This window comes from Cebidichthys violaceus, unplaced genomic scaffold, assembly GCF_023349555.1.
Source record: "Cebidichthys violaceus isolate CVI_PGR_0920_01 unplaced genomic scaffold, fCebVio1.0.p SCAF_165, whole genome shotgun sequence".
In the NCBI taxonomy this organism is placed as follows: domain Eukaryota; kingdom Metazoa; phylum Chordata; class Actinopteri; order Perciformes; family Stichaeidae; genus Cebidichthys; species Cebidichthys violaceus.
In genome coordinates this window covers 17822-43180 of record NW_027176335.1, presented here as the reverse complement: position 1 = coordinate 43180, position 25359 = coordinate 17822, and the positions used below count along the sequence as shown (strand labels likewise).

Here is a 25359-nt window from a genome sequence, read left to right as displayed (position 1 = left end):
ATGAACACATCGTCAATATTGCAGGAATTATGTTCCATCAGTGCAACGAATCACATGAGTGACAACTATAACTATTTATTGCTCACACGTGTCTAAAGCTTCATACCGATTTAAACAGAGATTACACATTATGTGCAATAAACATTTTAGTGGTATAACAAAAAAGGACACGCTGAGGTTTTATTAGGAGCAGAGAGTGACATAAAGCTGTGTATATTTGAATGCGAGGGCATAAAGTAACAAACTCATCCCACAAGGGTTTAGATTGTGACCTTCGATAAAACACTTTTCTGCGGAAATCGTTTGCGTCAGAGGAAATAAAACAAAGTCATGATACTGTATTTGAGTTCAACATCCTCAACATGTGATCTCAAGCAGGATGTGGTAGTCCTCACTTTAATCTTGATGACCCTTCAAGCTAATTCTTCACAGAAACAACAACAGTGAGCATACCTCCTCTTCCTTTGTGAGCTCCTTCTTGCCGTTGTTCATGGGGAAGCCGCTGCCGAACTCTTTGGAGTGGATGTCCGCTCCGTACTCCACCACCACGTCTTCCTCGATGCTACTGACCAGCCTCCAGAACTCCCTCTCCACCAGCTCAGTGGGAACCATCTACGCCGCCGCCGCCGCCGACAACAACAACAACAACAACACAAAGAACGGAGATCAGTCGCGTCATCAGAGATGTGCTTCACCATCGGGAGGTGATGTCGTGTGCGGCTGCGCTTACATGGACCGGCATGTTGAAGTAATCTGCTTTGAAAGCATCTGCCATTTCTCCAAAACTCTGCAGGGTGTACTCTCGTGTGGCCTGTTCAAAGCCAAATGCTTCTGAAGGTTTCTTGCACTCCTAAAAAAAGTTAGAAAGTTTATGATTATGAGAGAATCATAAACAAAGATTAGCCTAGAAGAAACGCAACAAAACATGGCATGCATGGCGTACAGTGATTATTGGGTTAATTAAAAACATGACAGAATATGTTCGATATTGAACGAGTCATTTCGTGGTGGGGGGGTGTCAGTCTTTCGGAGAATGATAGAATGCATTCTTAATCATTGTTTTTCAACAGGTAACGTTAAGTTATAATCTTATGTGGAATAAGTGGGACTAAAATAAAAAAGTTATTGTTCTGGCTGGACTAGATTTACCGAAATATTCAATATATTCTGATGAAAAAAGGCCTTTGGCACAAGATTAAAAAAAAAAAAAAAGTTTTGAGTTGTCGTCGACTAACACTAGACCACAACTATGAAGAAAAACTGACTAAACTATGATTAAGACTGATAAGCATTTTCATCTCAAGATTAAGACCAAGTCTAAAACAGCTGTCAAAATGAACACTGGTGGTGCGTTACAGTCAGAGATCAGCTTCACTTACCTCTGCCACACACTTAGGGCAACGCCAGTTGCCTTTGGGAGGGTCGGTGAGCGGGGGCAGCAGACAGTAGGTGTGGTAGTTATCGTCGCAGCCGTCGCACAGCAACAGTTTCTCGTCATCGTCTCCCCGACCACACATCCGACACACGAAGGAATCCACCTGTGAAAGAGCGAGGAACTAGAATTACTACCTCGCCGCTGTACGCCTCAGTCGACGTCGTTCGGTCTACTTACACACTGCGGGTTATTGAGGTTGCGTCTCAGCCTCATGGTCATCTTGGTACACGGTCCGTCTGTAACGTCGTCCTCCTCTTTACCGCCCTCTACCTGCGGTTCTTCCTTCTTCACTTCCGTCTTCACTGTGATGGTAGGCGGCGGCGGTTGGGGGCTCGACGAACCGCCGTCACTCTGCTTCTCTTGAGGCTCCGGTGGCTCCGCCTTGACCGCGGTATCAGCAGGAGCAGGAGGCGCGCTGTCCTTGATGGTAACAGTTTGAGGCAGTTCATCTAAAAAAAAAAAAAAAAAAAAATGAAAAAAGGGAGGAAGAGGCGTTTTGAATACAGGGCTCCAAGTTCAAGCTCTCCAACACCCACAAGTTATTTAACTGAGCCAATAATTGAGGACTTGTCTCTTTCTCAAGTTGTTGCTTTAGTTGATTCAAAAATAATTGTTGTGATGCAGTGTTGCCTCCAGATTTCCAGGTTTCTCACCGTTACCTTGTAGCTTTTACTGAATGCGTCTAAAAAAAAAAAAAAGGTGTTGAAATTCAGGTTGCGGTCCCGGGACTTACCCTTCTTCCTGATGCCTTTGTACCTCGCCTGGAGTCCGAGTCCCATCATCTTCGGCCCTGCGCCATAGATCTGAAGCTTCTTCAGTTCGGGGTTCTTCTCTATGTCTTCCTCTGTGGGTTCAGGCTGTGGATCAAAAGCACATTTCCGTCAGGAAAGGCGTAGACGCACGACCACCGCTCCCAGAAGCACACAGAACCAAGCAGGGATCGAGGCCAAAACGGGTAGAGAGAGAGAGAGCACAGCAATGCCATCACAAGGAGGGAGTATGCTCGGTTAGAAAGTACGGAAAAGTTAGCAGCGATCACGGTGAAAGCTTAAAACGTTAAGACCCTCCACCAGGACACACAATCACCAGAAGTTGCAATCATAAAGTAAGAGTTTGTGTTTTATTACGAGTGTTTTTTTATCAAATGTTCTCAGCGGATCATGACATTTTAAGTGAATTTTGTTTAATGAGTCGTTTTGCTTAAGTTGGACGAGTTGCATTAGCTTACATTAGCTGATTCTGAGTAGCTGTAGTCTCGATATTTATTATTCATATTACCCAAAAGGCAAGTCATGTTTATTTCCTATTTATGCGTTTCCCTGCGTCCTCATTTTAGACATGTAGTTTTAAGCACAGCTGTGTGGAAAAGAGTCGTTTCCTGTTCCAATCACATTTCATCGTCACGCCTGACTCCACAGTGAGACAACAGTATGAAAAGGATTGAATCTGCATTTGTTCTTGGATTTCTCTCGGACACAACATAAGTGGTCTGGACTTCTGCTTCGACACCGCTGCATTCTTAGAGATCATCACCACAGTTCCTCTTCTCTCTTTCTACTATGGAAGGCTGACCTGTTCTCATCCCAAGAGAAGCTTTTGATTTTTTTTATTTAACAGCCATAGATCTTGTTTTCTTGCAGCCTTTGGATGTGTGGAGACATCAGGTGAACAAACTGTGAAAGGTTTAAAGCTCCTTTAAAATATTTCGGGGTTTCGGTTTGCAAACATCGCTAAAACACAATAATAGTGACACTTAACAGTTGGTAGTGACTTATTAGTCATTTTAGACTCCCTCCCTTGTATTCAATTATTTTGGCGATACACTTTTGGACTCTAGTTCCACTCTGCCATATGATTGCAAACGGTAAACACGACACACGTGTATTCAGAAACGTCCACAGAAACACTGAAGGTCTTAACGTCACTTTCAACAATCAGCAGATCTAAAAAGCACAAAAAAAAAAAAAAAAAGCACAAAAAAAAAGGTTCCAACTCAGAGCTTCTTATTTCAACATCTATTTAAGGTGCTTTCAAAGTTCTGATCTGAGAGGTTTTGGCTTCTACTTGCACATAGAAATCAGTCTGTGTGCAGAGTCAGAATGCAACCTGTATTCACACAACAACAAGAATAATGTGATGACAATTTTGCGAGTGCCATTCGAGGCACAGAAACTGGAAACAATGCCACAAAAGATTCCATTCAAGACTTTGTTCCCCAAGGAGGATTATGAAAGAAGCCCGTGTGTTTTTGACTTCACCACCTGTGTTGCAACTGCACCCTCCTCCATCCTGCAAATGTAACTTTGGCTGCCCATACAATCTTGTATAATTTCTGTGTAGATTAAAAAATGGCCCCTTTTTCCTTGCACCCAAACTTTGTTGATCCAAGGACTATATAAGTGGGAAAGGGATCGGAGGCAGCAGACAACGAATCAGATCAGCAGGGCTCGATGGTGGAGGACAATCGGACGAGTGAACCTAGAAAGACTTAAGATGCTCCAGTGATTTAAGACTCCGATATTTTACCGTCTACCCTCAGATTACGGTCCTCTGCGAGTAAAACCCCATCAGATTAAAGCTACTAGGTTGCGTGAGTGCACCCAAAAGAGAACGCCTGCAGCCACACTGGTAGCTGCTATAGCGAGTAGACTGTAAGGCGAAGCAGCAGGGGGCACACAGACAGCTCAGCCACAAAGCATTTCAAGCCAAGTGCAACCACAGAGACAGAGCATGGGTGACAGAGAGAAAGACAGAGAGTGCATCCGCCCCACAGAAACTCTAAAAAACAGAATGTGTGTGTGACATTTAAAAACTGTCTACATCTGGGAGATAATGGTGATTTAATAACTTGCATTCCCCATCATTGTAATACTACAGTTTTCTATGGCTGTAACAGTCATGTGACCCTATTGCGGGTTGAGAAGTGTGATCACATGTTTATGAAAATGTTTCGGTGGTTAGTTGAAAACAACAGCATGTAGACTACAGACTACTTTAGAGGGGGGGGGGGGGGGGGGGGGGGTGTTAGGAAAAGAGGCAGGAAGAGAGCGGGGCGGAAGTTGAGCTCATGTGCTCGAGAGGCAGTACCGCAGAGATGAGTTGAGAGCCAGTGGTGAGAGGATGGGGGGCCAGATCCTCTGGACCCTGCAAGGGGGAGACAATAACAGCAACGATAAACTAAGACAGGAGGGAAAGAAAAAAGGAGATGAGAGAGGAAGGGAGAGATCCTGGAGAACACAGAGCCTCTAGTGGTCACTGGAGAGGATTGCACAAAGTAAGGTCTGTTTGGTTCAGTTTGCAGACCAATAGACCTGCATGTTAACGGACAAATGTGGATTCAACTCCGCATTTATTTTTAATACAAGCTGAACGATTATATAAAAAGCAGACTATTTGAGACCACACTTCTGTTATCTCAGCCCTGACCTCAAACGACCGATTCAGCCGTCACATCAAAAATGATTTATTCTAAATAAACAAATCATAGAAAAACAGAAATGTGGCCGTGAAGGTGTTTGGGAATATCATTTTTTCTGACAAGCAGGGTCCGAAATCATCAGTTAATTTCGGACACGGATGATAAGCTTGTTATTGTGCACAATACTCGGGAGTCCAGCTAGTGTTAGATAATAGAAAAATTTAAGTGGACCTTTAATTGGATACTTTCATAAATGAAGCTAAATGGGAATAAAAACACAATCCCATCTGGAATCATCAAAATGATGCTTTAACTGTTATTAAAGAAATCCTCCAACCTCAAAATACTGTCCTGTAAAGGCTGTTTCAGTACTGAGAACAAAACAAAACAAAGCAATACTACTGTAGTACTACTACTGTAATGGATTTCATATAAAAGTCCATTACTAAGACCGTATGGGCATTAGCAACATGGAGGAGGGGGGGAAGGTTTGCATGTAACAAGCATGAGAAAACAGAATGATGGGCAGTCCAGAAGTTGAACTGTGCAATGGTTATATTAATGACACACACAAAAGAAAGTTGTGTGACAATATGAGGCTGATGAAATAAACAACTGTGTGTCTGCCAGTGAGATGGAGGGAAGTGGGCGAACAAAGCAGAAAATAATAAGCAATGGAACGGAGAGCCGAAGGAGCAGAGTGAAGCAAAGCAGCGGGATGGAGAGGAAGCGAGCAGGGATGCGCTCCGAGTGCACGGCCACATCGTCCAGACACTGAAACCGACGCACACGGGCAGCTGGATAAGCACTGAAAGGGTTAATAACACGGTGCACTCAAGGATATTGTCATCCAACAAACACTGGAGGAAGGAGGTGGTCGGCTTGATTTATTGTTTGCCTGTAATGGCGGATGTCGTTATTCGTTTGGCTGAACAACAGAGCGATAGTGAACTATTAGAAGGTAACAACGCTTTACAACGTTAGCAAACACGATAACAGCTGCCAGCCTTCTAGGTTTGCCGTCCGATCCAGATCTTCAAACAGAAAGCGTGTATCTATCGTAGACTGAGGTTTAAAGTCCCGGAAAACAATCTGCAGATTTCCCTCAATTACAACATTAAAAAAAACTGTTGTTTGAACATTCATGAGTGGAACTTCAATGCATGTTAAAATGAAACTGTGGCTAAAAGTCTGATACTACTATGAATTTTGATGGTTTATGTTCTGTGGGAAAGCATCCTTGATAACGTGATCGTAGGTCAGGACAGCCTGATTACCTGGTTGTTAAAAAGGAATAATGTGCAACAATTTACTTTTAAACCATGTATAGACCGATAAGAAAAATAGTCCCTTTTAATCATCATTTATGACCCAGTAGAAGTCTGTATCTGCAGAGACTTTTCTCTCGTCTTCTTATTCTGCTGTGCTCGGGACTCTTCAGAGCGCTAGCAAAGAGCACTTGGACCCATGTGGGGGTGTAAACCCCGACCAATAAGCAGGCCGCTCTCATTCCCAGCACCAAACACCGCCGCTTTCATTCAAAATCTGGCATCTTCCCACAAGGATTCTGAAGAGGTGTGGAAATGTTTATTTGTGCTTTAGGACGCAAACCGACATGAAACAAGAAAATTATGATTTATCCTTCCGATTCACGGCTTTCACGCTCCCTCTATCTCGTTTGACCGGCTCGTCGAGTCGGAGTGAATTTGGAATGTTGTGTTCAAAAACAAGCAACCAACAACGTGCCTCGATATTACATCTTTAAAATTCATTCACGGGTTTGAAATTCACACTTAAACAAGTTCCTCTTAGACAGATTAGTTGCTCAATAACCCAAAACCCTCGGTATTGAAAAGCAGCTGTATAAACAAAAATGTTATTTATCTCTGAATGATTTTGAGAGCAGCGATGTACATGCAGAAATGTGATCCAAAAAGCATATTTAAGTGACCCAAGTACAGTTCAGTCTAGGGTTAGTGGTCACAGAGGTACGCAAAATTGATTGAATGACAAGTCCGGATAGAAGCTCTCACTCACATCGGGCTGGCAGCGGTTTGCTCTGCGTCCGTAACTGCTTGTTTTGGACGGTTGCACAGACTGTCGCAGGGGGATGGAGTGTGGCTTGTACTCTTTGTCCACCTCCTCACCATCGTAGTGCTTTGGCTTGCAATGCTAGAAATGAAATAAAAAAAGAGTTTATATGAAAACGTGTGTGTGTGTGTGTGTGTGTGTGTGTGTGTGTGTGTGTGTGTGTGTGTGTGTGTGTGTGTGTGTATATATATATATATATATATATATATATATATATATATATATATATATATATATATATGAGATGTACCGTATAAAGTCTTTTGATTCTGACCAAAACTATGTGTACAACACATCAAGTAGTTACTTAGCTCCTCTTTCACAGACGGACTAGTTTTCAGGGGTATCTATTAACTCATCACTCCTGGTAACACAAAAAGGACAGACAGGAATGTGTGGAGCGTTACCGGCATGCTGGCACCAGAGTGGAACACTTCGAACGGGTAGACGATCCTCTCGTAGTGCGAGCGCAGCAGAGAACCAATATTCTTGCCTGGAGGGTAGCCGAGCCTCTGGGCCACACGAGCCCAGCGCCGTTCCTTACAGACCATCTCGAAACCTCCTTCATCCGTCACGATCTGGAACGGAAAAGCCAGTTTAGAAAATCATATCCTTAGCAACAAAAACGATGTCTAGCTTCAAATTTGTGTAATATCTACCCTTGACAGGCTGAAGAGATCCAGGATGCGCCTTTCAATGTGTGGGATTTTCAAGGAGGACGCCTGGACCTCCCAAAACCTGGCGATGCGGTCCAAGTAATTAAGTTTCACTCTGGTCTCCGCCTAAAATGAGATGCATGAGGGACCACCATGAGTATGATGGCCGATTCCATTGTCAGCTTCAATCATCTATCCAACAATGTACAATTTAAGAGGAAAGGAGAGAAACTTACCTCCAACTCATTAAGCCTCTGGATGCGGGGCGTGAACCGGAACGTATCCAGCTCCACTGAAAACGGTGGTTGCCAGTCCTATTTGGGAGCAAAAACATGCAATTAAACTGGAGTAATTTCTGCTTCAATCGTGACTTCTAACATTTAAGGAGCTCAGTAAAAATAACAAATGAAAATGGACGTGGGAGATAAATAAATTAGGGTCCTTAGTTTGGGCTTAACCCTGGTTTTACTTTGGCTTAAAGGCTCAAGAACTTGGCCCAGCTTTAACCAGGAAGGATAACCAAGGTGGCCTACTAAAGAACTGAAGTTCACTCCTCCTCACCAACTCATTCAGAAGAAGCGATCAACTGCAGCGATAAACTGCACCGTCAGTTAGCAGAACTACTACATGTAGGATTATGTCCACCAAGCCCTAAAGATAAGCAGTGCTACGGTTTTATTTTGCAAACCATTCCTCCAGTAATCCTCTCTATCCTCTGCTGCAAAAACGTTTTGATAAAATGTTTTTTTATCTGCAATGAAACTCTGATAACAATGTCATTATTTCCTAATTACATCCGTTACAAATGACAGCTAATCACAGTGTTATGAGAGAAGCACTAAATGTAATTTGTGGAGCATAAATGAGAATGAACATGAATATGAATCTTGTTCTGGCGGGGTATGTAGAAAGAAAATGACTTCCTATAGCTGTTTTATTGTTTTTATAGCTACTTTGTGGTTATATTCTACAAATGGAATCCTGCTGAATAACTATCTTTGATAATGCCTTTCAAACAACACAAACATCCATGGGAATCAGTCATTTGATCTCTCATATGAAACATGCCGCTCTTTGTTGTTGATGATGCACGTAACGTTGTCATCGTCGGGACTAAAACAGCGAGTCCACGTACCGGTTACTTAGTACTCACAAACACTTTCAACCCAGTGCATGTTACAACATGTTACACACAGAACACGGTGAGCGTGTCATTTCATCAACATAATCCAAGCATAAGCGAATATTTACCGGTGGAGGTCGAATTTTGCAGATTCCAGACTTCTCTGCAATCGGACGAATCTTGGCAATGTAGCCCAGGGGGTCCTGAAACTCCTCCCATGACGGTTCAAATACTGGACACTCCGGAGGAGGTACAAACTCTTCTCCTTCCATTGCCCTGACAACAGGAAGACAGACAATACAAAATAAGTCAATGGACTATAATAAGCAGTTTACGTATGCAACTCTTGTTTTTCCCATTTGTAGATAATAGCCTAAAACCCTTAAGCCGTGCATATGTTGCATTTGTTGTTTTCTGAATTGATCTACATTTTCTTCATGACTTAATGAGCTCCAGATACCTTAAGGACATTCAGAGTGCTGTAAAAAAAAAACACAAATTTGAATGAAACGGATATTTCTGATGGGTATGTTCATGGGCCAACATTTTGTCTTCAGAAGATACATTTAGAGAAAGCATGTTTTTCAATAAATGTTCCCAATGAATTTAAACGGAATCACATTTCACAAAGGCAATTTAAAGTTGTGATGTTATCTTAAATTCAATGATGAGCACAACGGATCCGTGTCTGAGAAACTAAAAAGCGTCTCACACAAGCTACTACACAAGCTACTTGGATTTGTTTACTCATACTACTTCCTGGTCTAGCACAGCATTGTACTATTGCCAGCTTTAAATATATGTTAACTAGTTCCTCTGCATGTTTCGTAGTGCATTATTTCCTTTGAAACTTCACATGATAGCAAATAACAAGAGACATGGATAATCCCAGGATGAGGGATTTTTTTTTTTTTTTTTACCCCTGTGGTCCTTGTGAAAACCCCTCCCCCAACACCAGACACAACAAAACAAATGCCATGCTTAGGGCCCAGGGTGGAAAAGGGCAAAAGTTGTAAGTACTGCTTTATCAATCACAGAACTGAGCAACAATCAAATTATATAAATACAGAACTGATCCCCCCTCCCCTCTCAAGTGGTACACTTTACCTGAAAAATAAACATTGCTTTGTGCAATGTTTGCACATGAGTCTTCCTATAATAGTATTTTATAACATTCTTTCCTAAAATCATTATCATCAAACTTGATTCTGGGATTTCAGTGACATGTGTGTGTCATCTTTCTGATTCCTCAAAAGGCCTTCTGACAAACAATGGCGTGGAGGCCATGAACCCAAAAAGGTATAGGAGGCCATGGAGGCATCACTGCCCGCAAGTAGGCTGGGCCACATTAATTAACACGCTCTACAGAGACACATGACAATAAATAAACAGTCACTCAATTGCATAAAGCCACATGGTGACATTTAAATGTCAATGTCCATCTGATTAACATTACTCAATAATACACATTTGTTAACTGGCAACTGTTAGCCAACTACTAGCTACTAAACTTGGGAGAACTGACGTTAAGACTAACCTTACCTTCCAGCGACAGCCGTAACAAAATAATTAAGAAAAACGGAAATGTACTTAATTAAACTTATTGTGGGGTTAGCTAGGTGTCAACCGTGACGTCTATTTATGTCTATTGTTCAGCTATCAGAGGCGATAAACGCCACTTCCAGCTAACGTTAGCATCAAGGCCTCCACTTTTTCTCAGCCCAGTCCCATCGCCTCCCACGGCTTTAGGTAACGCTAACTAGCATAGTTAGCTAACGTTGACTAAACGGCTGTGGCAAAACTCAATGTAAACGCAGACAAGCTAACCTAGCTCACACACTCAACCAGACTGTGCTATCAACCAGATAGTTAGCGTTATTTATATACATGTAACATGATCTACGTCCACATGCAGTTATTTGTTGACCCCTTTATACTACAACGTGCCGTTGCGTTCCCGTAACTGACCCGAAGACACCTCGATGTCCCGGGGTGTGATAGGGCCGGTGGCCGTTCTCCTTCCTCTGTTGTTGTGATGACTGGTGGTTAGCTAACGTTGGCCAGCTGTGCTCGGTCCAGTTGGCTAGCTTGACGCTGCTAGCAAAGTTGGCCGTTTTTCCAGCCTCAGTTCTCCATATACTCCGCTCTGTCAAACACACGAGCTCAAAAACATGGATGGCAGCAGTTCGTTTAATGGTAAGCGAGGGTCTAAACTTTATCAATTATGTCGTTATCAATCATTTCCCGACCAACATCATCACTCTCTTCAAGCCATCCTATCTTTCTTGATGAGACGCCATCTTAGCTTTTTTTCTCACGACCGAAGCACAACCTCAAAATCTTCACATCACGTCCCTCACGTTTACTCCCTGAAAGTAGTACCCACGTACGCCAATTCAAGTCATATAACTGCAACAGGACCGGCTGTAGAGTCGTTGCGTAACTCAAATGGACTGTGCCACCATGCGATACTCTCACTACAAATAAAAAAATGTAAATTAAATAATTTTAACGAAAAAAATTTTGATATGATATATAAATTACACCGTCGTATAAAAAGAAAACAGTGACGCTTATCGTACTGTATTCTATTTCTGCAGGCGTGTGCCCGCAGCACTGGTCGAGGTGGAGTGATATAATATACAGTATGTCGTTAGCATAATGTACAGGTCGCATGTTTTCTGCATTTATATTTAACTAGCTGTCGAAATCAGGTACAAATCACACTTTTCCCTCTCTATGAATTGCATTAAATGGAAATTCATCTAGCCCCTAAATACATATTAGCACACAGTGTATTTGAGTCCATGAGCACTTTCTTTTTACCACGCATTGTTCTGAATTATTTATTCTGCATGGCTTATCGACAATGTGCATCAGTTTTGTAGTTATCCATCCAACTGTAATACGATAGCTGATTAAATAAGAGATTGTGGGTTGTTTTCTGGTATTATGCAACATTTGCAATCGTAAAATGGCTTCTGTGAAGAGTATGCAAATCAGCCTACATCTCATATAGATCTTGTAGTTATACGTCTCTTTATCTTGTGTGGTTATGCAATGTAATAATGTTATAAACCGTTTATTTACTTTGAGCAAATTAATGGTTGAAACAGATGTTAAGTTATACAAAAAGTACACCGAGACCAATTCACTGCAAGGACACTTTAATTTATCAGAAGCAATAAATATTCACATCTCAATTCTCTATTCTTTCAGTACACATAATACATACACAAAGAAAAAAAAAATGAAATCATTTGTTTTAAATGATATCCATAACTGCACCAACATTTTTAGGCTTTAATTTATGTCATGGCAACTCATTCTCTCACCTTCAGTCAGAAATAATTAGAAAAGAAAAAGAAGTCAACATTCCTTGTGGCCAACATCTCCTATCCCCGCCCCTCTTTTATATGTACAGACTTGGTGGCACTCACATGCACGCACCTGAATACAGAATGGGAGTAGTTCACCCCATAGTTATGATAAGAAGCATATGTATAGAAGCCTATAATATGTACATTCAGATTTATACAGTACAATCTATTCAATAAGGGCAGGTATAGTCATGCAAGACGAGTCATAAAAGGACACAATAAAAAGAAAAGGCTAGCCAACATGTACTTATAAAATCTTCATCTGACATTCTTGACCATCTCCTTAAAATCCTTTTGTTGAGGATCTTCAACTTTGCCATCTCTTTCAGTAGTTTGCGACATTGACTTCTGTACTTTGTCCTCATTCCCATTCCCATCATGACCCATTCAAATCAGACTATATGTAGTTTTCCCCTTGGTAATCAATGGCACTGAAGGTAAATGACATCAGTGCTCATTACATCCTCAAAAATTGCAGTAGCAAAATGGGTAACACTTACACGAGGGGATTATGTACCTGTCGGCTATTTTACATTCTCGACTTGTTACGTTTTTTTTAAACAAGAAGGCCTCAGCGGGATGCCGTGGCATCGGAAAATGTAACAGGAGATTTCTAAAAGTGGCAGAAGAGGGAGGATAAGAAGAAGGCCATTTCTGACTTAAGACATCACGTGTGCAAAACCACAAAACATCATGTAAAAGCGTGCTTCTTCAAAACATAAAAAAACAAAACACAAAATGACTAAATCCGATGACTGTGAGGAAGTGAGTATAGATGCCCTTTATAATTATGAGGGAATGGCATCGTCCAAAACGTTTTTTTGTTTTTTCTTCAATTTCCACAACCATATTCAAGCATTTTTCCAATACTGGGAGCCTCATTAATATATATATATATATATATATATATATATATATATATAAAAAAAAAATGAAACATGAACTCAGATCCATTCTTTAAATTCAAGTTTTGTTAGTCACCCCATTTGAGAAAGTATGCCCCCCCCCCGTTTGCTTCACATCAAACAAAACAGAAAAGGAGGAACATTGTTTTGTGTTCAAATCAATTTGAACAAAACTAAATCTCATTCATTTTTTTAACAACCAATAACACTTATTAAAAAGATGAACTGTAATGGTACTATGGAAATAAATCACACTTTTAAATATTGGAACAGCCTCTGGTGGTTTTGGCAAACTGAGGGGATTTATATGTGCATATACTCTCTATAACCATGTACAAACATCTGCTGATATAATTAATCACTGATCAAAACAAATATTGTACAATATTCATCATACTCATAGCAGGTATATTATAATATCAATAAAACAGCAAGAAGCTTCAGAAACATTCAAAATATATTATTGATTGTATCGTTAATTTCCCATACCCCACAAGGAATGCATTATAAAGCCGGGTGGCTCCTGTTGACATGTAAAAGACCATTAAGCAAAAGACTGTCAGGAGACCGTGCATTGGTTTTAGAAATCTAAGACAAAGCAACATATCTGAGGTCTTCTTTAGAAAAAAAAAAAAAAAAAGGATGCCTGTCAGCAAAGCGGAACCTGCAAAAATGGACAGACACATCGTGAAGCCAAGTAAATTATTGCAAAGTCAAGGGACATTTTTTTTTGCAACTCTCTGCTGTTTTTAACGTCAAACTCTGCTGGAATGCATTTGGTGCCTTTGTCTTTATTTACATCCCCATGTAAGCAGCTGGATATATATATATATATATATATATATATATATATATATATATATATATATATATGGTCTCTGTTTTGTTTTTTTTCCAGTGTCACATTATCACATCTTGGTACTGTACATGTAAATAGTCTCTTACAGCCTCAACTATACTTCAAACAATTAAAACTGAGGCAATATATCTAGATATAGATTTAGTTTCATCTTAAATTATATGGCTATAGACTTTTTTGATATTTAGTTTGGAGTGTTTATTCATTTGGATGTGCATGTGTGTGTCTGTGGGTTTCTGTGTGTGCAGGTTTCAAAGATGTATGCACTCTAGCTGTGCTCTGTATTTCCACCTACATATGTGGGAAACGGAGGTGAAAGTAACAGAGACGAAGCAAACTGCGTTTCCTCTTGTCACTAGCGCTGCTGCTGTTACTTTCTGTCCTGGCAGACTTGGTCCGAGGCCTAGCTCTGCCAACCTCCTCCACTCTATAATCTGACCTCTGACCCCTGGGGCCCCACATCCTGCTCACACCACGGTGCTTATCCGGTTGATAGGCTTGGATTTGGAGCTGCCCCCTGTACCTGTCGCTCCAGCACCCGTCACCTGCGGCCCCTGCTGAGGCTGCCCGGGGTGCTGGGGGGGGAGAGGGGAGAGAGGTGTAAGAGGGGTAAGGGGGGACGAAGGGGGGGGTAAAGGGGAATGTGGTGGGGGAGGGGGGATAGAAGAAAGAGGAGGGTACTGGGGCAGATACGGGCCGGCGGACGCAGCGTGATGTGCATTGACGGAGGCGGACGGTAGGTTGTGGGGCAGAGTGCCGAATATGAAGTGTGTTTGATGGGTGGAGTGGCTGGCTGGGTGTGGTGTTAGCACGTGTCCGGGGTGGGTTTGGGAGTGTGCGTGTGGGTGCGGGTGGGAGTGAGACAAGGTTAGTGGAAGTTTGGTGCCAGGGACGCCGGCCCCTCTGATAGAGTGTGTAGGCTGCGCGTGGTACAGGGCAAACTGGGGGTTCTGGGAGTGTTGGGAGAGAGGAGAAAGGGGCGGGGGACATCCCACCACCATGTTGGCGTAACGAACCGGAAGCCCATGCTGGGAGAGCTGGGAGAGATGGGCCAGCTGCGGGTGCTGGACGTGTGTGGGGCCAAGCGGTGGACGACAGGGTAGCGGGCCTCTCTGTATAGAATGAGGGGGCATTCCTTGCAAAGGAGGCGGGACAGTTTGGACGTGGTAGCGATGGTGATGGTAGTAAGGTGGTGGGGGCTGCACGGTGCCCACGTGACAGTACTGTGCGTGCAGCGCCTGGATCTTGGAAGGCCCCCCATCCAGCTGGCACAGCGATGATGGGGAGTGAGGAGGGGGACCTCCCGTAGTCGGTGGGGGTACAGGTGCGGGGTAAGGTGGCCCCGGTGGAATAAGGGGCCCAGGTGGTTTGGCACGTTTGCTGCCGAATAGGGACCCCAGGAAGGAGCCGCTGTTGTTGTTGTTGCTGCTCCCCCCAGGCCCACTCCCCGCTCCTGCTCTCTCTACACTGCTGGAGACTCCCCCAACTCCTGTCCCAGCAGTGGTGTGTTGCTGCCCCGGCCCACCCCCCACCCCCGATCCGGGGCTCAGGATGGGGCGGTGAGGCCGAAAGTCTTCTGTTGCGTAGCAGCCGGGCACCACGCCTGGCACTGTATAGCGCTGGTGAGGCTGTGGGCTGCTAATGATGGATCCCTGGGAGAATAAAGCATCACCATGTTTTAGAAACATCCCTGAAGCATTGCACTAATGCCTCTGTTCCCACGAACATCATCACACACAGGACACATTTGTATCTGGAGGTGACGGACATGAACACACACACAGCCATGCAAAGGGTGTCAGTGCAGGTCAGACACATGTGGACACACGCATGTACACGCGCACACCATCTATATGCACACCGTACACAAACTGAGCGTGCTCGGGAAGATGAAGCACCGGTAGGGGGACGTGTTACAGGACAACATGTAGTCTTTGAGACTTACTTCCATGGTACTGTCCAGAGAACCAACACTGTTCCTGCGACCACGTTTCCCTGCACCCCACCAGGAAGAGTCAGGTTAGCAAAGAGCAGAAGATCGGAATGTTTGCTCACATGTGTTTTGGCAAAAGATAGGAATTGCATAAGCCGTGTCGTAACGTCAGTGAGAAAGAGGAACAGTATGTAGCAGTGGATAAAAAAAAAAAAAATGTTTTTAAAAGATGTGCTACCCAATTCAACCCAGCGGACAGGAAGGAAACGGAATTAAACTCCCGTCTCTGATGTGCTGTTTCCCTCACCTGCATCCGAAAGGTCCCTGAGAGATGAGCTGAGCGCCGTGCGTTTGAGACCCTCACCCACGGAGCAGTTGTCATCAAAACTTGTCCTTCCCAGGGTGCCATTCACAACATCGCTCTTCACACCTACGCCTCCAACCACACCTCCAGTGAGCAAGCTGGGCCGCATCACACCTTTCTGTTTCTCCAGCTCCGCTGTAAATAAAACACAAAAGGGCACAGGGGGATTTAAAATGAGAGGGAGACACGATGCAGAGAAGGATAAGCCGTACAGCGACGCCACCGGCACTCCATTTCTTGATGTAGAAAAGCTGGACAAATCATAATTCCCACTAAAGTTACAGTTCACAGTAATGGCCAGCAGATGGGGTACTTACATTCCACTCTATATTTCTCCATCTCTTGCACTTCAGCAATACTTTCCCTGAGGTCGCTAACAAAGCGGGTGCGGTCTTGCTGACTGGGTGCCATAAAGATGATAAGAACCTTCCTCTCCCCACCCAGGACTGCTGAGGTCAGGCGGATACCATGCGGGTAGTCTACGAGATGCAAACACAGAAAAATAAAAACACTTAAAAGTGGCAGTTTTGAAGATTTTCATTTAAATAAATGTCTGTTAAATCACCGTCTATCACCCGGGGGAGATAACACACCGGTGATAGAGATTATTGGATTGAGTATTGCAATATTCAAATATTATCGTCTCCAGACTGCTGCTGCGACAATTCCATCGTTTCCACTCAAATAGAAACGCAAAATCACCCAGAACTGAAATGTTAAGGATCGCCGCTACGATGATATTTATCATAAAGGGAAATAAAGAATAGTAAAATGGGTTCTTACATGAGTTCTGGAACATGTGCACTTGCATCTCCACCAAAGGGAACGATTGTCTGAAACTATAAGTCACTGAGGTTTTCTTCTTCTGGAAGATTTTGGTCACCTGATGGGATAGATAGATAGATAGATAGATAGATAGATAGATAGATAGATAGATAGATAGACAGATGGGATTTAGTTTAAAGGGTCTTTCAAATTAACTAGATGTCTTATCGGCCGTGTCTTAAAGAGTGACGAGTGCGAGTCTTACCACCAGAAGGTCATTAAAGAGGAAAACTTCCCGTTGGTGCACCCCGGTCCTCTGCGGCCTGTTGGGGTCGGGGACCTCATAGAGCTGGCAGCAACACACCAGCCTACGATGGGGAAGGGACAGCACCTATACAGAAAAATACAGTACAAATGAATAAACTTTTAACAAGTAGTGGCAACATATTACAAAGCCCTGTATTTTGCTCACAGGCTTCTTGCCCACAATGACTCTCTCCACTGCTTGCACTTGGGACACGTGGTCATCGTTGGTCCGGAGCTCCCACTTCTGTATCCGCTGATAGATCCCAACCAGCAGGTCCCTGGGTATATCCTGACCATTGTCTACGCCTTGGGTGGAGACAGGGATAGGGAGGGTGTTAGGAAATGATGCTTATCGCAACCGCACAAATCACAAAATTATAGTGTATCTGATGCACAAAAAGCGTTGTGATTTTTATAGTTTTCACACAGAAGCGGCAACAAGATGTATTGTTAATAGTTGTTTTTATTATTAAAAAGAGGAAAAAAGGGGTTTTCATGGCTGGACAGCGTGTTGTTATTGCTATTAAAAGAGCCACCAGACCGACCATGTTGTTTAATGCGCTGCTGCTGCTGAGCAGTTGATCGGCTATCTGAGCCCGCAAATTGACATTAGCAGAGCACTTTTCCTCAGTGAATGTGAGCAGGAACAACGACTGGTGCAGGAGATCTAATGTGGGTCGTTGTTGTTCAGAGTCTGCGGTTCTTGTGTTGCGGAGCAGGCTGCTGTCTGGCTCAGTGTAACCGTCTGCTCGGTCTTTCTCGTTACTACTTTATGCCAGATTTGATTGGCTGTATCAAAATCTAGTCTCCATCTACAGGGATGGATACCGATTCGGTCGAATTAATGCAAAATCAAAAGGGGCGCCATCATGAAAACAATATAGAATATAAAGTTCTCCCTTTTGGTTTCTGATTTCTTGTGGTTTACCGAGCAGATACTCCTTACTAATCTAATGCATACTAACATCCATACAGACAACGTGACAGAAAAAGATCATTAAAACAGCCTAATATGTAAATCAAGTGTGAGCTATTGTCCTGTAGCACCTCTCAAATTCTTGATGAAATCCTCTAGTTTCATCTTCCTCTCAGCTTTGACGTTGGGACTGTACATATCTGTGTTGAGGAGGATGATGGCGAAGGCTAAGATGAAGATGGTGTCTGGGTTCTGGAACTGCCGAACCAGCGTTGGATTACACACACAGTATCTCTGGCTGCATAAGAGACAGAAACGGCATATTCAAACATTCACATTTTGATGTCACAGCCACAGTTGATAGAATTCAGTGTGTCTTTAGCCGACTATCACTCAGGCCCTTTCTTTATTTTAAACTTTCAACACATACAAACCTAAAAGCTTCTATGAGCCGTTCCACTTTCTGGGCTTCTCCTTGAACTTTAATCTGAGCCTGGAACTTCCTGAGTGCGTCATCCAGGTCCATTCCTGAGAAGTCCATCTCATCCACCACACAGCTGAAACACACACACACACACACACACACACACACACACACACACACACACACACACACACACACACACACACACACACACACACACACACACACACACACACACCAGAGGTTACAGTCTAACCTCTCCTGGAACATTCATCATGGCACATATCATTACATGCCACGTATCTGTGTGCGTGTGTGTGTGTGTGTGTGTGTGTGTGTGTGTGTGTGTGTGTGTGTGTGTGTGTGTGTGTGTGTGTGTGTGAGTACTCCCATACTCACTCTAAGACATCTTTGTTGAATTGTTTCTGCCGGTTTCCCAGGAACTCTCCGATCATCTGCCTGCTGAGGCCCTTCCTCTCCAGGATGAAGCGAGCGATCCCAACTGGAGTGTCCGACACGAAACCTCTTTCTATCAGGTACTGGATCCCTTTCTCTGGCTTCCTATAGTCAATGAAAAAATTACTTTTTCACTACAACTTCGCCAGTTGTATCATCACCTTTAAAATGGTCTCCGATAGACATTTTTGGGTCCTAGTACTACAAGCATCTTACTTGTTGAAGAGGTTGAGACCTATGCGGTACTGGCGTCTCTGCACCACGTCGCTGTTGAAGGGCGGGGAGTCCCAGCTGTGGCGGCTTTCTCTCTGGTAGGTCTGCTTTCCCAGAGGCGGCAGCGGCTCCCGCAGGCTGTCCTGAGACGAGGAGCCGGAGCTGCAGTTGACTGTCTCGTTGGAGTTGGTGGTGGAGTTGAGCGAGTCGTTGTCCCCGTCCGAGCAGCACGGCTGCTCCAGACCGCCGGAAGGCAGAGCTGTGGAGGAGGACGAGGACAGAGGGGTGGTGGGGGGCTGCTGGGGGGAGGACGACGACGACGGCGTGTCGGGGTACTGGTGGTGGTGGATAGGGTGGTGGTGATGGTGATGGTGTGCCGCCACTTGGTGAGGGATGTGCGTGGGTATGGGTCTGGCGGGGGCCCGGGTCTGACCCTGGGCAGCTGCTGTGGAGGAAGGGCGGGCGCCTGTGGTGGGGGAGTGTTTGAGGGTTCCCTGAGGGGAGCAAGCCCCGACCCCAGGCTCCTGCTCGTAGACCAGCTGTCTGGTCAGAGAGCCACGATCTGAGCGGTCGCTCATGTCCACGGAGCTGTCACTCGGCGGCTCAATGGTGAGGAGAGGCAGATGTGCGCCTCTTAGACGATAGTCCCTGCACTCGGTGCACGGGGTGCTGCGCCGACTGTTACTGCTGCCCCCTCCCTCAGTGTCCCTGCTGTCCTCACGCCCTCCGACGCCGCCACCGGGGCCCCAGTACTCCGTATCCGTGCTGCTGGGTGCCCGATCCAGGGACAGCGGGGACGACGGCATGCCATCATCCATGTAAAGGGTGACGTCGCTGTACGAGGTGGCGGTGCTGTCGCCGTGCATGCTGAGTCCCCCGCCAGCTCCCCTGGCTCGTTCTCCCAAACCTCTTTGGGAGGAGGGGTTGCTGCTGCTGCTCCACACACACTCCCCAAAGTCTTCACTAAGGCCTCCACCCTCCCTGCTGCCCTCCTGGGAGTCATCGCGACCCGCGCGGCAGGTAAGGGCATCGTCTATGGAGTCAGCTAAGGACTTGACCTGCAGGGGGACACAACGAGTTCAGCGTCCCTCACGTCAGAAAGTAAGTTGTTACACATCTTAAACATAAAATTCAGTTTCTACAGCATGCTTTAAGGTTGTTTTTTTTACGTTTAGCTAATCTACTTTGTGTGTTTCTTTTGGTCACCGTGAAGACCTTTGAGACTTTCATGTCATAAAGAGTTACAGCCTATAAAAACATGAACACTGTCACCTGTTTGGAGAAGGAGTCCTCTAAGTGCGTGTAGTCTCCCGGGCGGTCTGGGTCGGGGGAATGAGGAGGCCCTATGGCCACGTTGTGGGTGAAGTTCGTCTGCGTCTGGGCCTGCTGCTGAGGCTGTCGCTCATCGAAGGAATACTGCAGTCTCATGTTGGACAGGATGATGCGCCGTGTCATGCGGCTCTCCGACGCAGAGCTTCGGAGGCGCTCAAAGTTCTTGTTCATGCGATACTGTCTGAAGGCCGTCTGAATGATCCTCGCTGCTCTGCGACTTACAAAGGAGCCACCGTACTTTCTCTCCAGCATCTCCACCTGGCAAAAAAAAAAAAAAAAAAAGGTGGGAGGAAAGAAGAACACAGGTAACTGAAAGGAAATCCTACATCTACATTAGGTTTGCTTGTGCTAGTGGCTTCTGGGAAACGGCAAAGAACACGAACATCCAGCATCGGTACCTTCTTATCCTGCAGATCCGTTGAGAGCTCATAGCTGTCCGAAAGGGCCTTGCATCTCTTGTTCTCCTCCTCCTCTTGCTTGCGGAGGGCCAGGCTCGCAGGTTGGTGGCGCGTTCGCAGTGCCCAGGCCAAGCTGGCTGAACTGGAGGCCGACACGCACGAAGGGTCCCTGGATCCGGCGGGTGCGCTGCTGGTCCTGCTGTCAGTGTAGCGCTCCGAGCCGCGCAGGTACGGTTTCTGGCTGAACGGTGTCTGGATGTCTTTGTGAGCGCCCGTCTCTGGACACTGGGAGTCCCCTTCCACACTGCAGGAGAACAATGAGCGGGAGATTACGACGAGTCGTAAGAAGCAAAACACTTTAAAGTGCAAATTGAATGATTGAGTAAGTTCGGCGTCACTAAATCACGAAAGAATTGAACTTAAGAGTTTACATATAAGGACTTACGTGTAAAGTTTAGAGCGGCGAGGAGCTAACCATCTCTTGGAGGAACTCATGGTGAACTTGTGTCACTTGTAAATTCCTATTATTTCAGCGGTGCCAAAGCCGCCAGAGATCTGACAACATTAACTATCTGCATTGTGAGTTGATGACCCAACAGGCATAAAAGGTCTCTGCTCTCTATCTACTTCCTTTATTGAGTCAAGAGGACGAGTTAATATACTTCAGCGTTAAGCCAAGCCTACTCGTGCTGCTTCTCTATTTCTTGTTCCCTCTTTCAGTCTCTTGTCTGTCTCTCAGTGCATGTCTGACACACAACAGTGACAGCACGCCTAGAGGAGTCATCAACCACTAAAACACAGTCCTCCACTGCCACATACCAGCAACACCATACTGACAGGAAAGACCAGGTTGTTACGCGACACTTCAGCTCCCAGTGAAATATTGTGAGACAGAACACGCGTCAAAGCGCATCACCTCCCAGATTCACTCTCACTCAGTCTGTCACACAGGTGTAAAAGAGAGCAGCTAAGATTTGCAAACAAATCGCCAGCAAAGTTTAGCTGAATTCAAGTGGAAACAATCCTATTTGCAGTCAGCAAAGCAATAAAAAACCCAAAATATTTAAGGATTCAATAAAGTCCAGAGAGCCTCCAGTGTCCTGTTGTGCACGTTTGCCCAGACAAAATCCACCCAAAGTCAATCTGTGAGTGTGTGTTTGGGAGGACAACTGCAGTCACATGCTCCTGCCTACATATCCTCCTCGTTTTAGCCACGCCCCCCTTCCGTTAGCTGCCCCATAGCAAGGCAGAGAGTGCAGAGCCAGGGTCGGGGATGTGTGGGAGCATTGCTTTCATCACATGGAAACTTGCATTGGGCTTTTCTATCGCACATTAATGCGGATGCCAAAAAAGGGTAGAAATGAAATGGATGCCTTGTTGACTGTAACCATTTTGGGTTTGAGTGGGTCAGCTAATTTCCTCCTCCCTCCCTCATTGTGTTGTTGCTATTCCACCGGACTTCCTGTGTTAGTGTTTAGCCGGCTAAAAAAGGACATGTAGAGAAAAAAAAAAAAGAGAAGCTTCGCTTGAAAGGAGGAAATAACTTGTCGGTATTTCAGTTTGTTAGTTTTGATCCTTTATGTGATGCTGAAACACAAACGTACCACACGTCAGTGTACCTTTACCCAGACTCCTTGGAGTGGACGGAGGGGAAAATGTTGTACAATGAAAGGTATTTCAGCAGGACATCCTGTGCCTCCAAGCAACACATGACCGGGCTAAATTATTGTTGAGTCTAACAGCAGCACTGAGGACAACTCCATCTTGCTGTATAACACAAAAGAGTCACGCAAAAGCCCAGTAATAAAAAAAAAAAAAGATACAATTCTGACATCTGCAGGAAAGCACATATAACAACAATTAAGTTGTAAAAAACCAACAGCAACTCCACGTATATATATATATATATATATATATATATATATATATATATATATATATATATACACATATATATACTGTTTGCAATTGACTTTGCTTTGTTTGCATTTTGAGCAAATTAATAATGAGCAACAAGTTATTGGGCACAACATTCATTTCCTCTTGAAAATGCTCTCTCTCTCTCTCTCTCTCTCTCTCTCTCTTCTCTCTCTCTCTTCTCTCTCTCTTCTCTCTCTCTCTCTCTCTCTCTCTCTCTCTCTCTGTGTGCAGCATCGTTTATCATTCCTCCTCCTCTGCTCCTTAAATAGAGAAACTGAGAAGCGGGAGGGGGTTGCTTGGTGACGGTTGCTGCGGGACCTTTGTGGGCGGTGAGGCAGTTGTTAGGATGAGAAGCGTAGTTGCCATGACAATGTGTTGACTGTTATCACCATTGAGGTGGGTGATGAAGATGCTCCAACAGGTTGTGAATGACAAGTCTGCATAATACTTCTCGTAAGCAGATAGCAGAACAGATCATATCTGTGAGCACATGCAGGTACACGGCGTTGTCTCAACGCGTTCGATGGTTGAAAACGGAAGCCTGAGTTCATCTACTCTTTCCACCTATTTCGTCTAAACTGTGAATAGAAAATGATGTCATCTTCAGAGCTGCTTAAAACTGCTCCTTTTAAGGAATGGAAACTAGCTTCTGTACAGTGCCAACAGGTAACCACAAGCAGGGACTCAGCTTCACTGGAACTTCCTGTCAGGCACATCAGCAGGAGCAGATGGTATTTTCATTCAACTGAGTCACAGAAACCTAGAATACATGCGACGCGACATTAGGGAGTCACAAGGCCGGTCTCACGAGTTTGTCTCTGAATCTTCACAGCTGTTCCTTGGATTGATTTTAAACCTCCATGATAATCCTTATAAACGGCCTGCCGTCATCTGTTCACATCTCATGAAGAAGGTATGAAAAATACTGGCTCCGCAACCTCTGAAGAAATCAGTGCTTTTCATCTCCACAGTGTAAATGCAGCATTTAAATGTCTCCCACTGAGCTTTAGGAGGAAGACCGTCAAGTTCAGAGATGCCTATTAAAAACTCTCCAAGTTTGGTGAAGTATTTGAAATAAGAGAAATAAATTCTCCGTTGATTTGTTCCCCTCATTCGAGGCCTCGCAACCCACCTCCAAGCCTGCATGCATCAATTAAACAAGACTATCATTCGCTTTTGCCCGCGGCGAGAGGCGAGGTGAGGATGATATACGAGTTCAAAAAAAAAAAAAAAAGTTTGCTGTATAAAACATGAGTGTGACCATATCGCAGCTGGCATCCGCACCTCATTACTTATGTAAGAAACCCTGTATTCCTGTTACAGTGCCAGAGAGACAGAGAGAGAGAGAGAGAGAGAGAGAGAGAGAGAGAGAGAGAGAGAGAGAGAGAGAGAGAGAGAGAGAGGTTCTCTCCAGAGGCTCGCTCATAAAGACCAGCCCAGAGCTCCACTACCTCCAACCATTTAATTGGAGCTGAAACAGATGGTTGAAATCTAATAAACAGGGAAGTTATCGCTGGCGGTGTTGTGAGAATAAAAGGACGAGGGCACGAATTGACGAGCTGCAGGGAGAGAAATTGAAAAGTGAGAGTGGAGTGTGTGAAGTACAATGTCAACTCCATGCAGTCCCCTGCCTCCACGTCCCCTCGCTCATATAATATTGATGCGCTGACGGTGCGCGTGTGTGTGTGCGTGTGTGTGTGTGTGTGTGTGTGTGTGAAAGAGCGGCAGTCGGTCTGGCTGTGCCATCGAACCCGCAGCAGGACGAGGAGACTGGGAGGGATTAACCTCTCATGCCGCCTGCCGCGGAGGGGCCGATAATTGCATCGATCGGTCTGTTGACTCACGTCCACATGGGCACCGACTCAGAGCAGCGATCTCATATCCTGTCTAATCTCTTTATCTACCAACTTTTGTGTCAATTTTTGCCATTCGTTCCCAAGCTTTAGCAGCCAATATAAGAAACCCCCATACGACACAAATGTGGCCTGCGAATAAATAACGGAGCAGAAGGGTCAAGGGTCAAGACTTTAAGAGATTAAAACACAAACAAAAAAACAGTGTTAGTGATGTTTTTCACCAAGTAAATAAATCTACTCTCGGAAAACAATCTGTGTTCTCTTTGTCGCACGTGATCCCATTCTTTCAAATGGCCAAACTGAAAGGAAACAATCAAATCATTCATGGGTCAGATCGGAGAATTCCTCCACCGCCAACACTCTTCTGCCACTTCACTGTCTCAAGCTGTGAGCTTCCCATCTCACACACACACACACCCACACACACACACAAATACACACACACACACACACAGCACACACACACACACACACACACGTTTCAGTGACCCTCCGGTTCCAAGCTCAAACATGGCTTCTCTGGGTTTGTTGTCGGTGGACGATGGCACTTCATGTTGAATCCTGGTAGTGGATTAAGAGATAAATAAAAAAAAAAATAAAAAAAAAGTC

The 25359-nt window shown here is 44.6% G+C and overlaps 2 protein-coding genes across 2 annotated transcripts in view; both read right to left on the bottom strand.

Moving 5' to 3' along the window:
* Positions 1-294: 294 nt before the first annotated feature.
* On the bottom strand, positions 295-10944 carry LOC137873406 (lysine-specific demethylase 5C-like). Its single transcript, XM_068711627.1, has 12 exons — positions 10692-10944; positions 8852-8999; positions 7837-7914; positions 7604-7726; positions 7352-7522; positions 6891-7025; positions 4523-4579; positions 2169-2292; positions 1613-1884; positions 1380-1538; positions 731-850; positions 295-612 (listed from the first exon to the last, which is right to left on the bottom strand). The coding sequence occupies exons 2-12, from the start codon at positions 8993-8995 to the stop codon at positions 427-429; spliced, it is 1569 nt and encodes a 522-aa protein (XP_068567728.1). The 5' UTR covers positions 8996-8999; positions 10692-10944; the 3' UTR covers positions 295-426.
* A 929-nt stretch (positions 10945-11873) lies between these two features.
* Positions 11874-25359, bottom strand: part of iqsec2b (IQ motif and Sec7 domain ArfGEF 2b) — a 28798-nt gene continuing 15312 nt past the window's right edge. The window contains 14 exon segments of the mRNA XM_068711626.1: positions 11874-14452; positions 14455-15519; positions 15813-15862; positions 16108-16299; positions 16482-16643; positions 16948-17047; positions 17195-17320; positions 17402-17541; positions 18283-18449; positions 18586-18708; positions 18975-19136; positions 19248-20302; positions 20517-20834; positions 20975-21278. Coding sequence (XP_068567727.1) covers positions 14159-14452; positions 14455-15519; positions 15813-15862; positions 16108-16299; positions 16482-16643; positions 16948-17047; positions 17195-17320; positions 17402-17541; positions 18283-18449; positions 18586-18708; positions 18975-19136; positions 19248-20302; positions 20517-20834; positions 20975-21278 — 4258 coding nt within the window. The 3' untranslated portion in view covers positions 11874-14158.

Excerpts from the sequence above, each read along its gene's own strand:
- LOC137873406 (XM_068711627.1), bottom strand. The coding sequence starts at position 8,995 with ATGGAAGGAGAAGAGTTTGTACCTCCTCCGGAGTGTCCAGTATTTGAA. Across the intron at positions 7,026-7,351 it reads ACTCTGGTGCCAGCATGCCG|CATTGCAAGCCAAAGCACTA; the intron begins GTAACGCTCCAC and ends TTTCATTTCTAG. Across the intron at positions 4,580-6,890 it reads CAAACCGCTGCCAGCCCGAT|GGTCCAGAGGATCTGGCCCC; the intron begins GTGAGTGAGAGC and ends TCCCCCTTGCAG.